The sequence below is a fragment of the Lactuca saligna genome, chromosome 6, assembly GCF_052625555.1.
Source record: "Lactuca saligna cultivar CGN05327 chromosome 6, ASM5262555v1, whole genome shotgun sequence".
NCBI classification, from domain to species: Eukaryota; Viridiplantae; Streptophyta; class Magnoliopsida; order Asterales; family Asteraceae; genus Lactuca; species Lactuca saligna.
Genome location: NC_136422.1, coordinates 9181947 through 9197500, shown reverse-complemented (window position 1 = coordinate 9197500; position 15554 = coordinate 9181947). Strand labels below are relative to the sequence as shown.

At 36.8% G+C, this 15554-nt stretch overlaps 1 protein-coding gene across 1 annotated transcript; it reads left to right on the top strand.

Moving 5' to 3' along the window:
• The first annotated feature begins 12968 nt into the window (after window positions 1–12968).
• LOC145002290 (uncharacterized) lies at window positions 12969–13853 on the top strand. Its single transcript, XM_078961588.1, has 2 exons — window positions 12969–13188; window positions 13273–13853. Exons 1-2 carry the CDS (start codon window positions 12969–12971, stop codon window positions 13851–13853), a joined length of 801 nt encoding a protein of 266 aa, XP_078817714.1.
• Window positions 13854–15554: the final 1701 nt, after the last annotated feature.

Sequence of the window (15554 nt, the reverse complement as noted above, 5' to 3'; positions counted from 1 at the left end):
TTCGAACCCCGGAGACGATCGCGATTGGTCTCGACATCCGGAATAGCGGACAGCGCACCTGCGAGCGTCCCTCTCGCCACCTTCAGTCATTGCTTCGCCATTGGTCCTTCTTGCGACAGACGACGGGCAGCAACTTATAACGGAGTCACCGGAAATTGGGTTTACCCCTCCTCACGATAGATCGTCCGTCAGTGGTTGCCTTCGTGCCTCTTCCCCTCCCATCGTTTGTCTGCTTTGTCGTTTATTTTCCTTTTGCCCGATTAAATCAAAGACGGGGAAATAAAGCCCTAAATTAGTGTAAATTTTAACCATTAAACAACAATGGCCCCTCCATAGAAAAACGTCCTCAAAACTAAGCCCATTTTCACACTTGGGTTTAAAATATCCACTTCAGCCCCTGTATCGGTAATAGATTGCCATATCAGTCCCTTGGGGATGATTTTGACAAAAATCAATCCATAGCGTTTATTTATTTTAATAAAGACACCCTATACTTAATAATTGATACCAAAAGTATGGTTTGGTTTATTAGGTAATATAAATAGACCTGGTGGTTTGTTTTAAGAACAAGGAACGCCATCTAACAACTTTCATAACAAGTCTCACACGGCGAGTCTCATTCATGCTCCGAAAGTGAGTGCTTTTGGTATTTTTTTTTATATTTTAATTATTCCGGGGGAATAAATGTGTCTAAATATTTTGTTTATACAAATAAATTTCTTTTTTATGCGAAAATACCATAAGACTAGTTTATAAAAACATTATTATTTAAAAATTTACCATATTGTTACGAATAAACTAGTATAAACTTTTTGCTTACGTATTATGGTTATTTTATCATAAAATAACTAGTTTATACAACAAATACTACATGATACAAAATTATATGATTATTATTTTCCTCAAATCATTCAACCCGCTTACCCGTTCCCATTATCCTCACATTATATCCCTAAAGCATCTATTATAAGGGACGTACCTAAGGATTTTCATCGGGATAAACACTCTTGCTAAGGGAATTTCTCAGTGATAAATGTCTATAAGGCAACCATGAGGGCGATGGAGTACTTTTTGTGAATACATTGTTCACAAAAACCTACAGGTTACAAGCCTGCTAGCGTTCTACTGGACTATCTAGAAAAGTTAGTGGTCGTCATCTATACTTTGCTAGATAACTGGAACATTGTCAACGTTGAGGCCTCTCATCATTTTATTTCATCACACATCAACTATTTCACTGAACCATGTTTTACCCAACATATTCCTAAAAATAATATAAATATATAGTCCAGATCTGAAAAACAAAGTTTAAATCTTTCATCTAGCATATATCCCGAATTATTAAATACATATACAGTTTAGATTTGAAGAAAAAGTTCATATATGAAAAAGAAAGAAGTTTAGATCTTTCATCCAGCATAGATCTCAAAATATAAAATACATATACAGTTTAGATTTGAAGAAAAAGTTTAGATTTGAAAAGAAAGACGTTTAGATCTTTCATCCAACATAGATCTCAAATAAATAGATAATATACACACACATCACGTAATTTATATAAAATACTTCATATCTATGTGTAAGATGAAACTAACTATTCACTCACCTGATAAGGTGGTGATTCCAACTTAGACAACGCTTCGCTTCGACGAAACCGGGAGGTTTACTTGAAAATACGGCTTTATGGGGGCAGAGCTTCCGAGCCGAAAAGCTTTTTTTCTCAGAGCCTCCGGGTACTCCGAGGCTTTTTTCAAGGTCTATGGAAGCTTCCTAGGATTTTGGGGGGTGTTTTGGGAGGTTTAGAGAGTGAGTAGAGAGAAGAAGAACTGGATTTTGGTATGAAAAATGAAGGAACTCTCGAGGTATTTATAGGCTAAAAAAGGGTTGAACTTGTCGAGTTTCTGGCCCCCAACTCGTCGATTTGGTGCCACGTTTCTTCATCTGGTGCAGAGAAAGCAATGGTTCATATTGCGCCACGTCACCCATTTCGTTGGAGCAACTTTCCGACTTCTAAACTTCGTAACTCTCGCATACGAGCTCTGTTTTTAACTTTATTTATATCCATACGTAGGGGGAACATGCTCTACAACTTTTATTTAGACTCCATTGGCTAATTCTCGACCAATTTTAAATTTAACAGTTTGAGAAGATTACACTGCTAAACGATCGTGTAGAATTCATAACTTCTACATACGGACTCTGTTTTCGACTGTCTTTTTATCGTTGAACTCCTATTAATGAGATCTTCAATTTTCATTTAGGTTGTGTCAGCTAAGAATTGCTCGATCTAAAATTCGAACTTCGGGTTGCACACTGTCATGCCAAATCTTAGAAAATTCATAACTTCCTCATACGAAGTCAGATTTGGACGTTTTTTTATGCACGCTCTCGGTTTAACATATACTACGACTTTCATTTAGATCACTAAGGCTAAACAGTACTTTATCTCAAACTCACTTTTTATGTCACACAACGTCGTGCCAGTTTTGTCGTGAAATTTCGATAGGTCATAACTTCTTCGTTATAACTCGGATTTTGACGTTCTTTATATCTCCGGAATCCCTGTCACGACCCCTAAAACTTTCTTTGTAGATTTCGGGTTTATCTAACATTTTATTTTTAATGATTATTTTCATTCTTAATTTATTATATCATTTTAAAGAAGTATATAATAACATAAGATCACATAATTCACATAATATTCATGTAATTCATCTTTATTACTTCAAAATGAGTTACAATGGTTGACCCTAACTATTACATCATCTCACTAATGCTTAACTTGAAATATGGGCATTAAACTTTTCTCCCCCTTAGGATGATTTTGTCCTCGGAATCATGCATCAACAAACAAATGCGGATAGCGACTCAGCATATCACTCTCTGTTTCCCAGTTGAGGTTCGACACACTCGTATGTTTGCATTGCACAAGCACTAAGTCGACCGTCTTACATCGCAACTTCTTTGTTTTACGGTCAACAATTGCCTCCAGCTCTTCAATTAGCCTCTTATTTTCATCCATCCTTAACTCAGAAATTGGAATTATGTTTGGAACTTCTCCCATGAACATCCTCAAATAACACACATGGAAGGTGTTATGAATATCGTCTAGTTCTTTTGGTAGTTCTAGCTTGTAAGCTTGATTTCCAATCCTTTGAAGAACTTTGACCGTTCCAATGAACCTTGGACTTAACTTTCCTCTTTTCCCAAATCATATCAGTCCCTTCCATGGTGAGACATAAAAAAACAAATCTCCAACTTCAAATGTCACCGGTCATCTTTTCTTGTCAGCATAGCTCTTTCGACGATCCTGAGCTGCTAACATCATTTCCGTAATCAGTTTCAGCTTTTCAGCAGTCTGATGGACTATCTTGAGGCTCGTAAACTGCTTTTCTCCCAGGTTCAAGCCAACAAGACAATGTACGACACTTTTGTCCACATAGAGCTTGATAAGATGCTATATTGATGCTCGAATGGTAACTATTGTTGTAAGAAAATTCTACCAGAGGTAAATGTTCATCATAGTTACCTTGGAATTCAAGGGTACATGCTCCAGTATATCCTCCAGTGTTTGAATTGTTCTTTCACTCTGACCATCAGTCTATGGATGGTAAGCTATACTTAAATACAACTTCGTACCCATTTCCTCTTGTAGACTCCTCCAAAACCTTGATGTGAAACAACTATCACGATCTGATACAATTGTTAAAGGAACACTGTGAAGTCTTATTACCTCCTTCACATAAGCATTTGCAAGCTTATCCATAGATCTTCTCTCATTGGCTGCTATGAAGTGTGCACTCTTAGTGAAACGGTTAATGACCGCCTAATCATGTTGTGACCATTCTTCATTCTAGGCAGTTTAGTGACAAAATCCATGGTAATGTCTTCCTATTTAACCATGGGTACATGTAAAGGCTCTAAACTCCCATATAGTTTCTAATGTTGTGCCTTAACTCTCACACATGTTACACACTCAGCCGCATACTTTGCAACATCGAGCTTCATCGTCGGCCACCAGTAGTAGGGTTTCAGATCCCTGTACATTTTAGTGCTACCGGGATGAATCGCTTACATGGTTTTCTGAGCTTCTTCCATCAGAAGATCTCTTACTCCTCCTACCTTAGGCACCCAAATTATATCTTGGAATACCTTCAATCCTTGATCGTTTGTACTGAACACCAACGTTTTGCCTGAAGGTTCTTCCTTTTGGTAATTTTTCTCTGAAGCTTCTTCCTGATATTTCTTTATGCTTTCCACAATCGTTGAGACAATTTTAATTCTTAACACTCTTTGCCTTTTCCTTTCAAGGTTTACCTTTTTGACTCAGAGCATCAGCTACGACATTTTCTTTACTAGGATGATAAAGTATCTCACTATCGTAATCCTTAAGCAACTCTAGCTAGCTTCGTCCTCTCATGTTCAATTCCTTCTGATTAAAGAGATACTGGAGACTCTTATTATCAGTGAAAAGTTTACACTTCGTTCCATAAAGATAATGCCTCCATATCTTTAATGCGAACACTACTGCTGCCAATTCCAGGTCATGAGTGAGGCAGTTCTTTTCGTGCTCTTTCAATTGTCTCAATGCATATGCTATCACCTTATCTCTTTAGGTCAGAACAAAACCTAACCTAACTCCAGATGCATCGCTATAGACTATGAAGTCTTTAACTCTGTCAGGTAAAGAGAGAATTGGTGTTTTACACAACTTCTTCTTTAACTTCTCAAATGCTTCTTAGTGTTTTTCACTCCATGTATATGTAGCTCCTTGATGGGTCAAAGATGTCAATGGACCAGTTATCAAAGAACAACCTTGGATAAATCTTCGATAATATCCTTCTAATCCTAGAAAGCTTCGAATCTCCGCAGTACTTTTTTGTCACTCCCACTTCATCACAACTTCAATCTTTGATGGATCAACCATTATTCCTTCTTGGTTAACTACATGACCCAAGAATTGGACTTCTCGAGTCCAAAAAATCACATATGGAAAACTTTGCATACAACTTCTCCTTCTACAAAACTTCTAACACTTCTCGTAGATGTTTGCCATGCTCCTGCTAGCTCTTTTAGTAAACCAGAATGTTATCTATGAACACTATCACAGATTTATCAAGGAATGGTTTACAAACCTTGTTCATCAAATCCATGAAGGCTGCTGGAGCATTGGTTAGTCCAAACGACATAAGTAAGATCTCATAGTGTCTGTATCTTCTTCTAAACACAGTCTTCTAAATATCTTGTTCTCTCACCTTCAGCTGATGATATCTTGACCTAAGATCAATCTTTGAGAAATAGCTCGAACCTTGCAGCTGGTCGAATAGATCATCGATCATTGGCAATGGATACTTTTTCTTAACTGTTGCGTTATTCAGCTCTCTATAGTCTATGCACATCCTCATGTTTCCATCCTTCTTCTTCACGAATAACACCGGATCTCCCCAGGGTGATGAACTAGGTCTAATGAAACCATTTTCCAACAACTCTTGAAGTTGTGTCATAAGCTCCTTCATCTCTGTCGGTGCTAATCGGTATGGCGCTTTTGCTATTGGTGTTGATCCTAGCAACAAGTCTATTCGGAACTCCACTTGTCTATCAGGGGGCAATCCAGGAAGATCTTCTAGAAAGACTTCTGGATAATCACACACTACTGGTATTCTTTGCATCTCCTTCTTTTCCTTCTTTGCATCTATCACGAATTCCAAGTATGATGTGCATCCTTCAAACAAACATTTTCTTGCTTTCATTAGAGAAATGATTCCAGAATTCACTCTGCGTTTGTCCCCATACACCATAAATGACTCTTTTCCAGGTAGGTTCACTTTTACTATCTTCTTCTTGCACAGTATCTTGACACCATTGGCGTTAAGCCAATCCATTCCTAGCACGATGTTGAAACCGTTCAACTCAGTGGGTAGCAGCTCCTCGTGGAATTCGTTTCCTTTCAAATCGATGACAATGTTCTTAATATAGTCGCTACCAGGTATGAATTTGCCACTAGCAACTTCTGCAACTAGAGCATTATCAAGTTTTTCTACAGGCAATGCTAGTCTTCCACTAAACTTGTGTGATATAAAGGAGTAATTTGCTCTAGAATCAAACAATATATTACCAGGCAATCAATTTACAAGAAAGGTACCTGAAGCGACATCTTCAGCATCCTTTGCGGCTTCTAGTCTCATCTAGAAAGCTTTGGATTTTGGATTTGGTGGGACATTAGGCCTTGCTTCCTCCTTCTTCTTCGGGCAGTCCTTCGAAATGTGCCCTTCTTCGTTGCACCCATAATAGAACTTCTTGTTGAAAGTGCACTCATTGGCATAGTGACCAGGCTTTGCACACTTACACCAGGTAACTTCTCTATCACATTTCCTAGAGTGCTTATTCTTGCACTTCTCCCACCATTTCGCTTCGCCTCCTCCTCCAAACTTTATTGAACTAGACTTGCTCTTCTTTTTGGATTTTGATGATCCATCAAACTTCCTCTTTTAGCCAACCTCAACCTTACTGGCGGCTCTCTTCCCTTGATCATCTCCTCAACAGACTTGTTAGCCCAAATAGTTGCTTCCAGAGTAGGTGCCTGACGTATTGGCACCGCGTACTCCAATGGAAGTCCCTTTGCGTACTTGTCAACTTTTGTCAGCTCATCTAGAATGATGTGCAAAGAAAACTCCATTTTGTCTGTGAAGGCATTGGTGTATTCATCAATGGACATGCTTCCGTTCTTCAATGTAAGGAATTGGTTCTCTAGCTCAAGCAGATTTTCGGCCGAGCAGTATCTGCGCTTTAAATGTACCAAAAACTCTACCCAAGTTAGCTGTAGGGGCTGATTAGGGCATAAGGTCTTCCCCAGGGTGTTCCACCAGCGAACAGCACCACCTCTGAACTGACACACTACAAATCTGGCTTGTAGCTTGCCTTTGCAATCACATGTTATAAAGGCTAACTCCATTTTCGAGATCCAATCCATAACTCCAATCAGATCTTATTTCCTAGTGAAATTCGATGGCTTGCAATTTGTGAAGTCCTTATACTTGCACTTGTTCTTCTAGTCTCCCTCATCTTGGTTGTTTCTCCTAACCACTGGTGGTTCAGCTCGACCAACAGTCCTACTGGAGTACCCTTCTTCTGATTTTTGAAAGATCAGTTCAGGTTATTCAGTAGGCATTGACAGTTCATTCCTGTTGTTCAGCAACAATTGCCTCATCTCTTCCTTCTATTCGGCCATAATAGTCTGAATCATGGCATGTACATTTTGGATAAGGTGTCTAAGTCGATAACTATATTTTGTATGTAGTTGACCCGAGAGTAGCGTGATCCATTTGGGTAGCATTTCACCAAAACAATCTGAAGGTTGGACATTTGAGAAGAGGTTATTTACGATTTATTAATATATTATAAGTTCTAATATATTAATATGAGATCATATCATTTAAATAGTATTGATCAAGAATTAATTTGGAATTAATTTAGTGATCAAAAGAGACTAATTAAATATATGGGGATTGATTACGTAAATCAATGATTCTTATAATGTGGGCCAATGATCCATAGTTCTTTAGGTTGGCTAACCCAATGTGATAACCCATGGATAGTCCATGAAGATTTAAACACATGGAGCCTAAGGAGTATGGAAGGTCATGTGCATTAGGGTTTACATGTTTGTAACCCTAGTTTTGCCACACTATAAAAGAAGCCCCTTAGCTCCTAACATCGGCACCTAAATGATCTTTGGAAGAGTCATAGCCGATTTGTGTGTAAGCCATTATTCTCTCATATCCTCCATTGTTGGTGGTGTTTTGTGAAGCATTTGAGGCATCACATTTGGGGTGCTAGGCTCTTAAAGGTCCATGTTATCAAGCTACAACCAGAGGTAAGTCATTCAACTAGTTTTTTGTTTTTCATGTACCTATGCTTTGTATGCTAGATTAGGATGAATGCTTTGAAAATTAAATTGCATGTATAATTAGAGAAAACATAGATCCAAAGAATTTAGGGTTGCATGTACCCCATAGAAGTGTTAGAATGCTCAAAACCCATCGGTGGTATCAGAGCCTAGCATTGTTTTCTCTTATACATGATGCGCACTTGTTTTCAAAGCTGGAAAAATCGTTTTTCTGCACTCTGACAGGTGAACTCGCCGAGTCCATGAATAGACTCAATGAGTCCTAACTATAAAAGAGAAAATCGACGAGTCCAACTCATCCACTCACCGATTTGATGCTCCAGTGTGTAGAATTTTGAGTTTTTGGAAAAAATTGGATTAGGATCATTACCCCAAATGGATGAATTATTTGATTATTGTGTTAATTAAAATAATGATATAAATGCTTTTAATAGACTCTATAACTTGTCCTCAAGTTATGGAAAACGAAAAGTTTTTCATTTAAAAAGTCATTAAACTCATAAGTTATGGAAATGAAAAGTTTTGACAAGTTTCAAAGCTTGCCCTCAAGTTTTGGAATTTCTAAAGTTACACTTATGGATACTTTAATTCCAAACCTTAGAATTTTAAAAGTTAAAATTCAACCTTTATACTATTATAATATTATAGGTTTAATATATATATATATATATATATATATATATATATATATATATATATATATATGTATATGTATAAGACAAGTCAGTCTTATCGTTAGTAGGCCTCATTCACGAAGCCAATCTATATGGGGGTATAAGGTTACTTCCTATAAAATGGTGGTTTATTGGGTGTCCACTCTCACCCACCGCTTCCTTAACTCGTGGAGGATCGTTAGCCGAACGGGTAGGATAGGACATTAATTCTCATTAAAAGTATAATGATAATTATAAAGTAACTAAACCTTTTATAGATTCCTAATCTTAGTTACTTTAGGAAAATGTGAAATTGATGCTAATCCATGAAATTACACTTTGCACCTTGCTAAGTCGTTAATGGAGCATGTGTCATTAACTGACACATTTACTTAGACTAGTAAGGGTGGCAAAAGGTGGCTTGATGTTTATCATAAGATCAATGGAGCATGTGTGGTTAATTGGCACATTGATTTGGTGATAATTAACATCGAGAGTACCAAACACATTTGCATGGTTATTCACACCTTGTTTGTAATCCTCGGTATCCCAATCACAAACTTGAAGGGCATAATCGAGATTTAAACATGCCATTGAATAGTTCAATGAATCTCAAATGATCTAGGAGTTTCAATCCAATTAAAACTTCATAATCAATTTCGTTTTTCATGGTGGAAATTGGTAAATCGTCATTTACCTACCTTCAAATATTTTGCAAATTGGATTATGATATCAATCTTCCAATTTGTTAAATATTGTGTTGGGTCCTAGCCTCAATATTTCATTTTGGGTGTTATATTAAGGATTATTATCTAATCTAAACTTTGACCTTCTTTTTCAGACATCTTCCAACACTGCTCCCGGCTCAAACCCTACTAGCTCCTTCACTCTCATGAAATTGTGTGGGAGAGTCATCTTTGATGGTACTAACTTCAATGAATGGATTAGGAACATCAGGATGGTCACTCGCTATGAGGACAATGAATATATCCTCGACAAGGCGGTAAAGGAAATCGATGAGACTTCTGCTACTCCTCAGGAGATTGTTGAGTTTAGGGCACATGAAAAAGATGCTACCAAGGTAGTCTATATCATCCTTGTGACTATGTCAAATGAACTCCAAAAGTCCTATGAGGATTTCTACCCTTTTGAGATGCACCAACACCTGATGGAAAGATACCATCAGAGTGCTCGACAAGAGAGGTATGAAATCATCTTCTCCATGATTACAACAAAGATGAAGGATGGTGAACCCATCACGACCCACTTGTAGAAAATGCAAAGGTTAGTGGACCGCCTGATGAAGGTAAATGTTAACTTCGATGAAGAGTTGGCCATATATATCATTCTACACTCTCTACCTCCCTGTTATAATCAGTTTCGTATGACTTATCATATGAACAAGGAGGAGGTCACTCTGAGCAAGCTTCAAGGCATTTTGAGGACTTTTGAAAGTGGCCTCAACTGTAAAAAAATGTTGTATCTACTCCTACTGCTAATGCCCTTGTTCTGGCAATTTGACAAGGGAAGGGGAAGAAGAAGAAGGCTACTTCCAAGAGCCGCAATGGAAAGTCTATTGATGGATCCTCATCAAGTGGAACCAAAGGTGGTTCTGCTGCTGTCACATACCAAAACCGGAAACACGGAAATGTTTGCGAGGGGGGGAGGATGTCATGTACAATATTTTAACAATGCATAATAGTAAATCAAGCAACAAGAGCAATTACTTTAATAATAATGGTTAATACATGTGTTCTTAGTAAAGTTTAAATGACACCAAATGAATGTATATAAAAAGAATAAGATGACAAAACCTGGCCATATGTACCTATCTACTGGTGACCTGAGGATACAAGTTATTTTGAAAGAGCAAATCAGCATTTAAACTGGTGAGTTCATAAGTATCTTAGTGTCAAATGTTGGTATCAGTTTGAAGAAAAATGTTAGTAAGTGTTTCATGAAAACTATTGGTAAACTTCCTAGAAAATCCTATATTTTCTAATATTATGGAAAATAGTCTTCTACCAAGACCCGACTGTTTTGTATGTTTGTTTGTTTGTAAAAAAATGTATGTTTTCCCAAGTTTATCACTATCTTTACTAGAAAATAGATTGCATTAACTTTTATGTGATAATATTACTATATGAATGTAATGGGAAAATGAAAGTGTGTAGTAATATTATATAAAATAACTACTGAAGCACTGGTTACCTTATAACCAATTAGATAAATTAAGCTAAAATGTGACAAGGTTGTAACCATGTTGATTGACTGCTGAAAACACGACGACTTTCTGGCATCGAAACAATGTGACATTTGTCACCCCTTCGCCTTGCCGGCTGGGATTGTAGCTAACAGTCGGGGTGTGACATTGTTTGTACCATATAGATCTATACACACTATACCCGCTCTCCCTCTAAGAGACTCTAGTTACAAAATGTGATACAACAAATCTATTGTTGTACAATGAAGTAGTATCTCACATTCTAGTTATCATGTACTTGTTATAATATGTATGTTCTTTCTGTTCTCTTATAAATGTATATGTATATGTTTATGTTCCTTCCTGTTCTTGTATATGTATATGTTCTTCTTGTACTTGTATATGTATAGTATTCTTCTTATACTTGTATATGTATATGTATATGTTCTTTAAACTATACCTATTATATTTTACTACCACGTTTGTTTTGTAAATGACGTGTAGAAAAGATGCAATTACTCAACTTGTACAATTGAGTGAAGTTTAACTTTAAAGGTAAGATTTAATATTCTTATATGTATTTAGGATGTATAATTATGAGTTAATCGACAGTCGGACTAGTGTATCCTACCCTAAGCCCACAACCAAACAAGGAACATGAGTCAAGGTTATTAACAATAGTCTTAAGTCCACTAAAGCATATTTATACTCTCATACATAAAGGAATATGGTTTAAAAGTATAAGAGTTTGAAAAATGTTTAGAAGAAGTTTGAAAAGGGTTTTGAAATGAGGTTCAACAGTGCTTGAAAATAGCAAATTTCTTATGTTTACAAGAATTCAATTGTGTTTCAACTTGTTTCAACTTCAATTGGTTCTTCAATGTTCATCGGTTGGATGAAGTGTAATGAAATTAACAAAGAAGCTAGGAAACTTACATATGTTGAGTTTCCTACAAAATTTGTTTGGAAATCTAATCTTCTTATTTGGAAGCCAAGGGAAATTGGATATGCGATTGGTAGAATTCATTCAGTTTCACCTAAGCTCGGTGAAGCATATTTCTTAAGGATTCTTTTAAATAAAGTTAAAGGTCCAAGATCATTTGAAGAAATTCGCACAGTCAATGGTGAAATATGTTCTACTTTCAAATAGGGGTGTCAATTTATGACACGGCACGGCAAAAATACACGACACGAAACGAAACGAAATTGGGACGAAATCAAAATTCGAATTCGTTTTCATGTCGTGTTCGTGTCAAGTATAAAAACATTATGTCGTGTCGTGTCGTGTTCATGTTTACAATTCCACACGGAATTGACACGATTGATCATGTGTTTGTCGTGTTTGTCGTTTTTATCATCTTATATATGATTAAATATGAATTTAATAAAATAACAGTTATATAATATTATCTTTTTCATGTCGTGTCGTGTTGTCGTTTTTTAATTGGTTCGTTTTCGTGTTAGTGAAAAAAAATACGACATCGTGGCGTGTCGTGTTCGTGTTACCAAAAATATTGTCGTGTCGTGTCGTGTCAGACAAAAACACGATACGACGGCCCGATTTGACAGCCCTACTTTCAAAGATGCATGCTATAATATAGGCCTTTTGTATGATGACAAAGAATACATCGATGCAATTAAGGAAGCAAGTCTTTCTGGATCTGATTTTTATCTACGATTCTTATTTGCTACGATGTTATTGTCCAATAGTTTGTCTAAACCAGAGATTGTTTGGGAAAACATTTCTTTGGAAGACAATTTCTGTAGTTATTAGAGCCCAAGGTGAGATTGTTTTAAATGTTGCATCAAGTGTGATCGCTTCATTATTATTGAATGGAGGGAGGACAGCACACTCTAGGTTTATAATTCCACTAAGTCTTAACGAAGATTCTGTTTGTAGAATAGATCCAGATAGTGATCTTGCAAGTTTAGTAAGAAAAACCTTATTGATCATTTGGGATGAAGCACCCATGGTACACAAGCATGCATTTGAAGCTTTAGATCGAACTTTGAAGGATATATTAAAGTGTTTCAATCTAATGAACTCAAATATTCCATTTGGAGGGAAAGTTATTGTTTTTGGAGGTGATTTCAGACAAATTCTACCTGTTGTTCCAGGTGGTAGTAGACAAAACATTGCTAATGCTTCTTTGAGTTCTTCTCATTTGTGGCAACAATGCAAAGTCCATAAATTAACAAAAAAAACATGAGATTGACTGTTGGAAGTGATCCATCTGCTATGGAAGAAATAAGGGATTTTTCAAATTGGCTTTTGGACATAGGAGAAGGTAATCTTGGTGGTCTGAATGATGGTGAAGCGATTGTTGAAATTCCAAAAGATATTCTTATTAATGATCCTTGTGATCCTATAGGTTCATTAATCAAGTTTATATATCCTTCGATTCTTGAAAACTTCAACATTGCGGGTTATTTTCAAGAAAGAGCAATACTTGCTCCCAAGAATGAAGTTGTCAAATAAATAAATGATCGTTTGCTAAAATTGTTTCAAGGAGAGCAAAAGGAATATTTAAGTTCAGATAGCCTCTGCCAATCCGAGTTTGTTAATGATCAGTTTGATGCAAATTTATACTCACATGATGTTTTAAATGGTGTAAAAGTATCAGGTTTGCCAAACCATAAACTCATTTTAAAAATCGGTGTTCCGGTTATGTTGTTGAGAAGCATTGATCAAATAAATGGCTTATGCAATGGCACTAGACTACAGGTTATATCTTTGCGCAAACATGTTATTGAGGTGGTTATCATATCTGGAAGTAATATTAGAAACCGGAATTTTATTCCAAGAATGTCTTTAACTCCTTCCAAAAATAAGATCCCGTTCAATTTCCAAAGAAGACAATTTCCATTGGCTAAATGTTTTGCAATGACAATTAATAAGAGCCAAGGACAGTCTTTATCGAATGTTGGTTTATTTCTCAAAGATCCTGTTTCTACACATGGCCAATTGCATGTTGCTTTATCCAGAGTTCAAAGTAGAGAGAGATTAAAATTGTTAATTTCAGATAAGGATGGTAAACTTACAAATAAAACATCAAATGTTGTGTATAAAGAAGTTTTTAGGAATTTATAAAACCTTTGTACAATTTTATTATTCAATCAATATATGTTTGTGGTTTTTTTTTTATTATTTTTTTTTATTTTTATTTTTATTTTTAAATTTATATTGCATTCCACAAAATGATAATTTTCAAACATATCTCAAAATATAAACCTCCATTTGGGTAATCTACCAACTATGCATTCATAATTATTCAAATTTTCATTAAATTGCTGAATAATTAAGTCATAATTTAACTGTTTTTTTTAACTTCTCATCCGTGGTGTCCACGGATTATAACCTAGTTAAAGTAAATGACAATTATTAAACGTAGAGAGCTAATACAATTTTACACACAAAATAAACATTTTTTTATACACATCCATACACAAAGATAACCAACCACACATTTCTTTTAGCCGAAGCTGTCAGCACCCCCTCACATTCTTTCTCATTCTTTAATTCCTGTCAATAAAAAAATCCACAACCTAAATGCACACTCAAAGATTTAACAGATACAAAGGCACAAGAAACCATTGCGTGTACACTTAAAAACTCTCATCTGAATCATAAGAACTCGGCCTATAAGATTAAAACAACCGACTTCAAGATTCATAACAACTGCCTTCAAACCATTCAAAGTTTCACCTGAACTCTTCTTCGGGAACTGTCAAATGAATCAAACCCAAAAACCTCCATGTTTCCTTTCATTCTGAACCAGTTCCAGTCAAGAACACAAGAACAAACACCCATCGATTTCCCTGTTAAACATAAACCCGAAACATGTATCCCAGTTCATACATCGGTATCAGCCAACACTATATATATATATATATATATATATATAAGGAGAAGAGAAAAACAGGGGAGCTGCCGGAGCAGCCCCATTTAATTACCTGCAAATCGCCGGAGGGAGGCTGTCCCTCTCCCTATTGCTCGTCGATCTACACCGAGACCGAAGCCTTTTCTCCTTTTTCCTTCTCTTCGGCCACACCGGAACCCTCCCTTCCCACTGATCGAACCCTTCGCACCCTCCGCTTCTTCTTCCGTCGAGCAAACCCACCGAAAATCTAGACTCGTCGCAACTGCTGCTCGCATCGCTCCAGGCGGACCCGTTTCTTTTCCCCCTTAACACCCCGCAGTCGGATGAGAGGAAGAAGCCTCGCTGCCTTCCGTCATCCCTCCATCTCTGCAGCCTCTTCAAACACAGGAGACGATCGCGATTGGTCACGAGATCCGGAATAGCGGACTGCGCATCTGCGAACTTCCCTCTCGCCACATTCAGTCATTGCTTCTCCACTGGTCCTCCTTGCGACCGACGAGGGGCAGAAATTCATAACGGAGTCGCCGGAAATTAGGATTACTCCTCCTCCTCACGATAGATCGACCGTCAGTGGTTGCCTTCGTGCCTTTTCCCCTCCCATCGTTCGTCTGCTTTCGTCGTTTCTTTTCCTTTTGCCCGATTAAATCAAAGACGTGTAAATAAAGCCCAAAATTAGTGTAAGTTTGAACCATAAAAGAACAATGCCCCTCCATTGAAAAACGTCATCAAAACTAAGCCCATTTTCATACTTGGGTTTAAAATATACACTTCAGCCCCTGTTTCGGAAATGTATTACCATATTAGTCCTTGGGGATGATTTTAACAAAAATCAATCCCTTGCGTTGATTTATTTTAACAAAGACCACCCTATATTTAATAAATGATACCAAAATTACCGTTTGGTTTATTAG

Coding starts and splice junctions, on each gene's coding strand:
- LOC145002290 (XM_078961588.1), top strand. CDS start 12,969: ATGAGATTGACTGTTGGAAGTGATCCATCTGCTATGGAAGAAATAAGG. Junction 13,189..13,272: donor TGAAAACTTCAACATTGCGG/GTTATTTTCAAG, acceptor AATTGTTTCAAG/GAGAGCAAAAGGAATATTTA.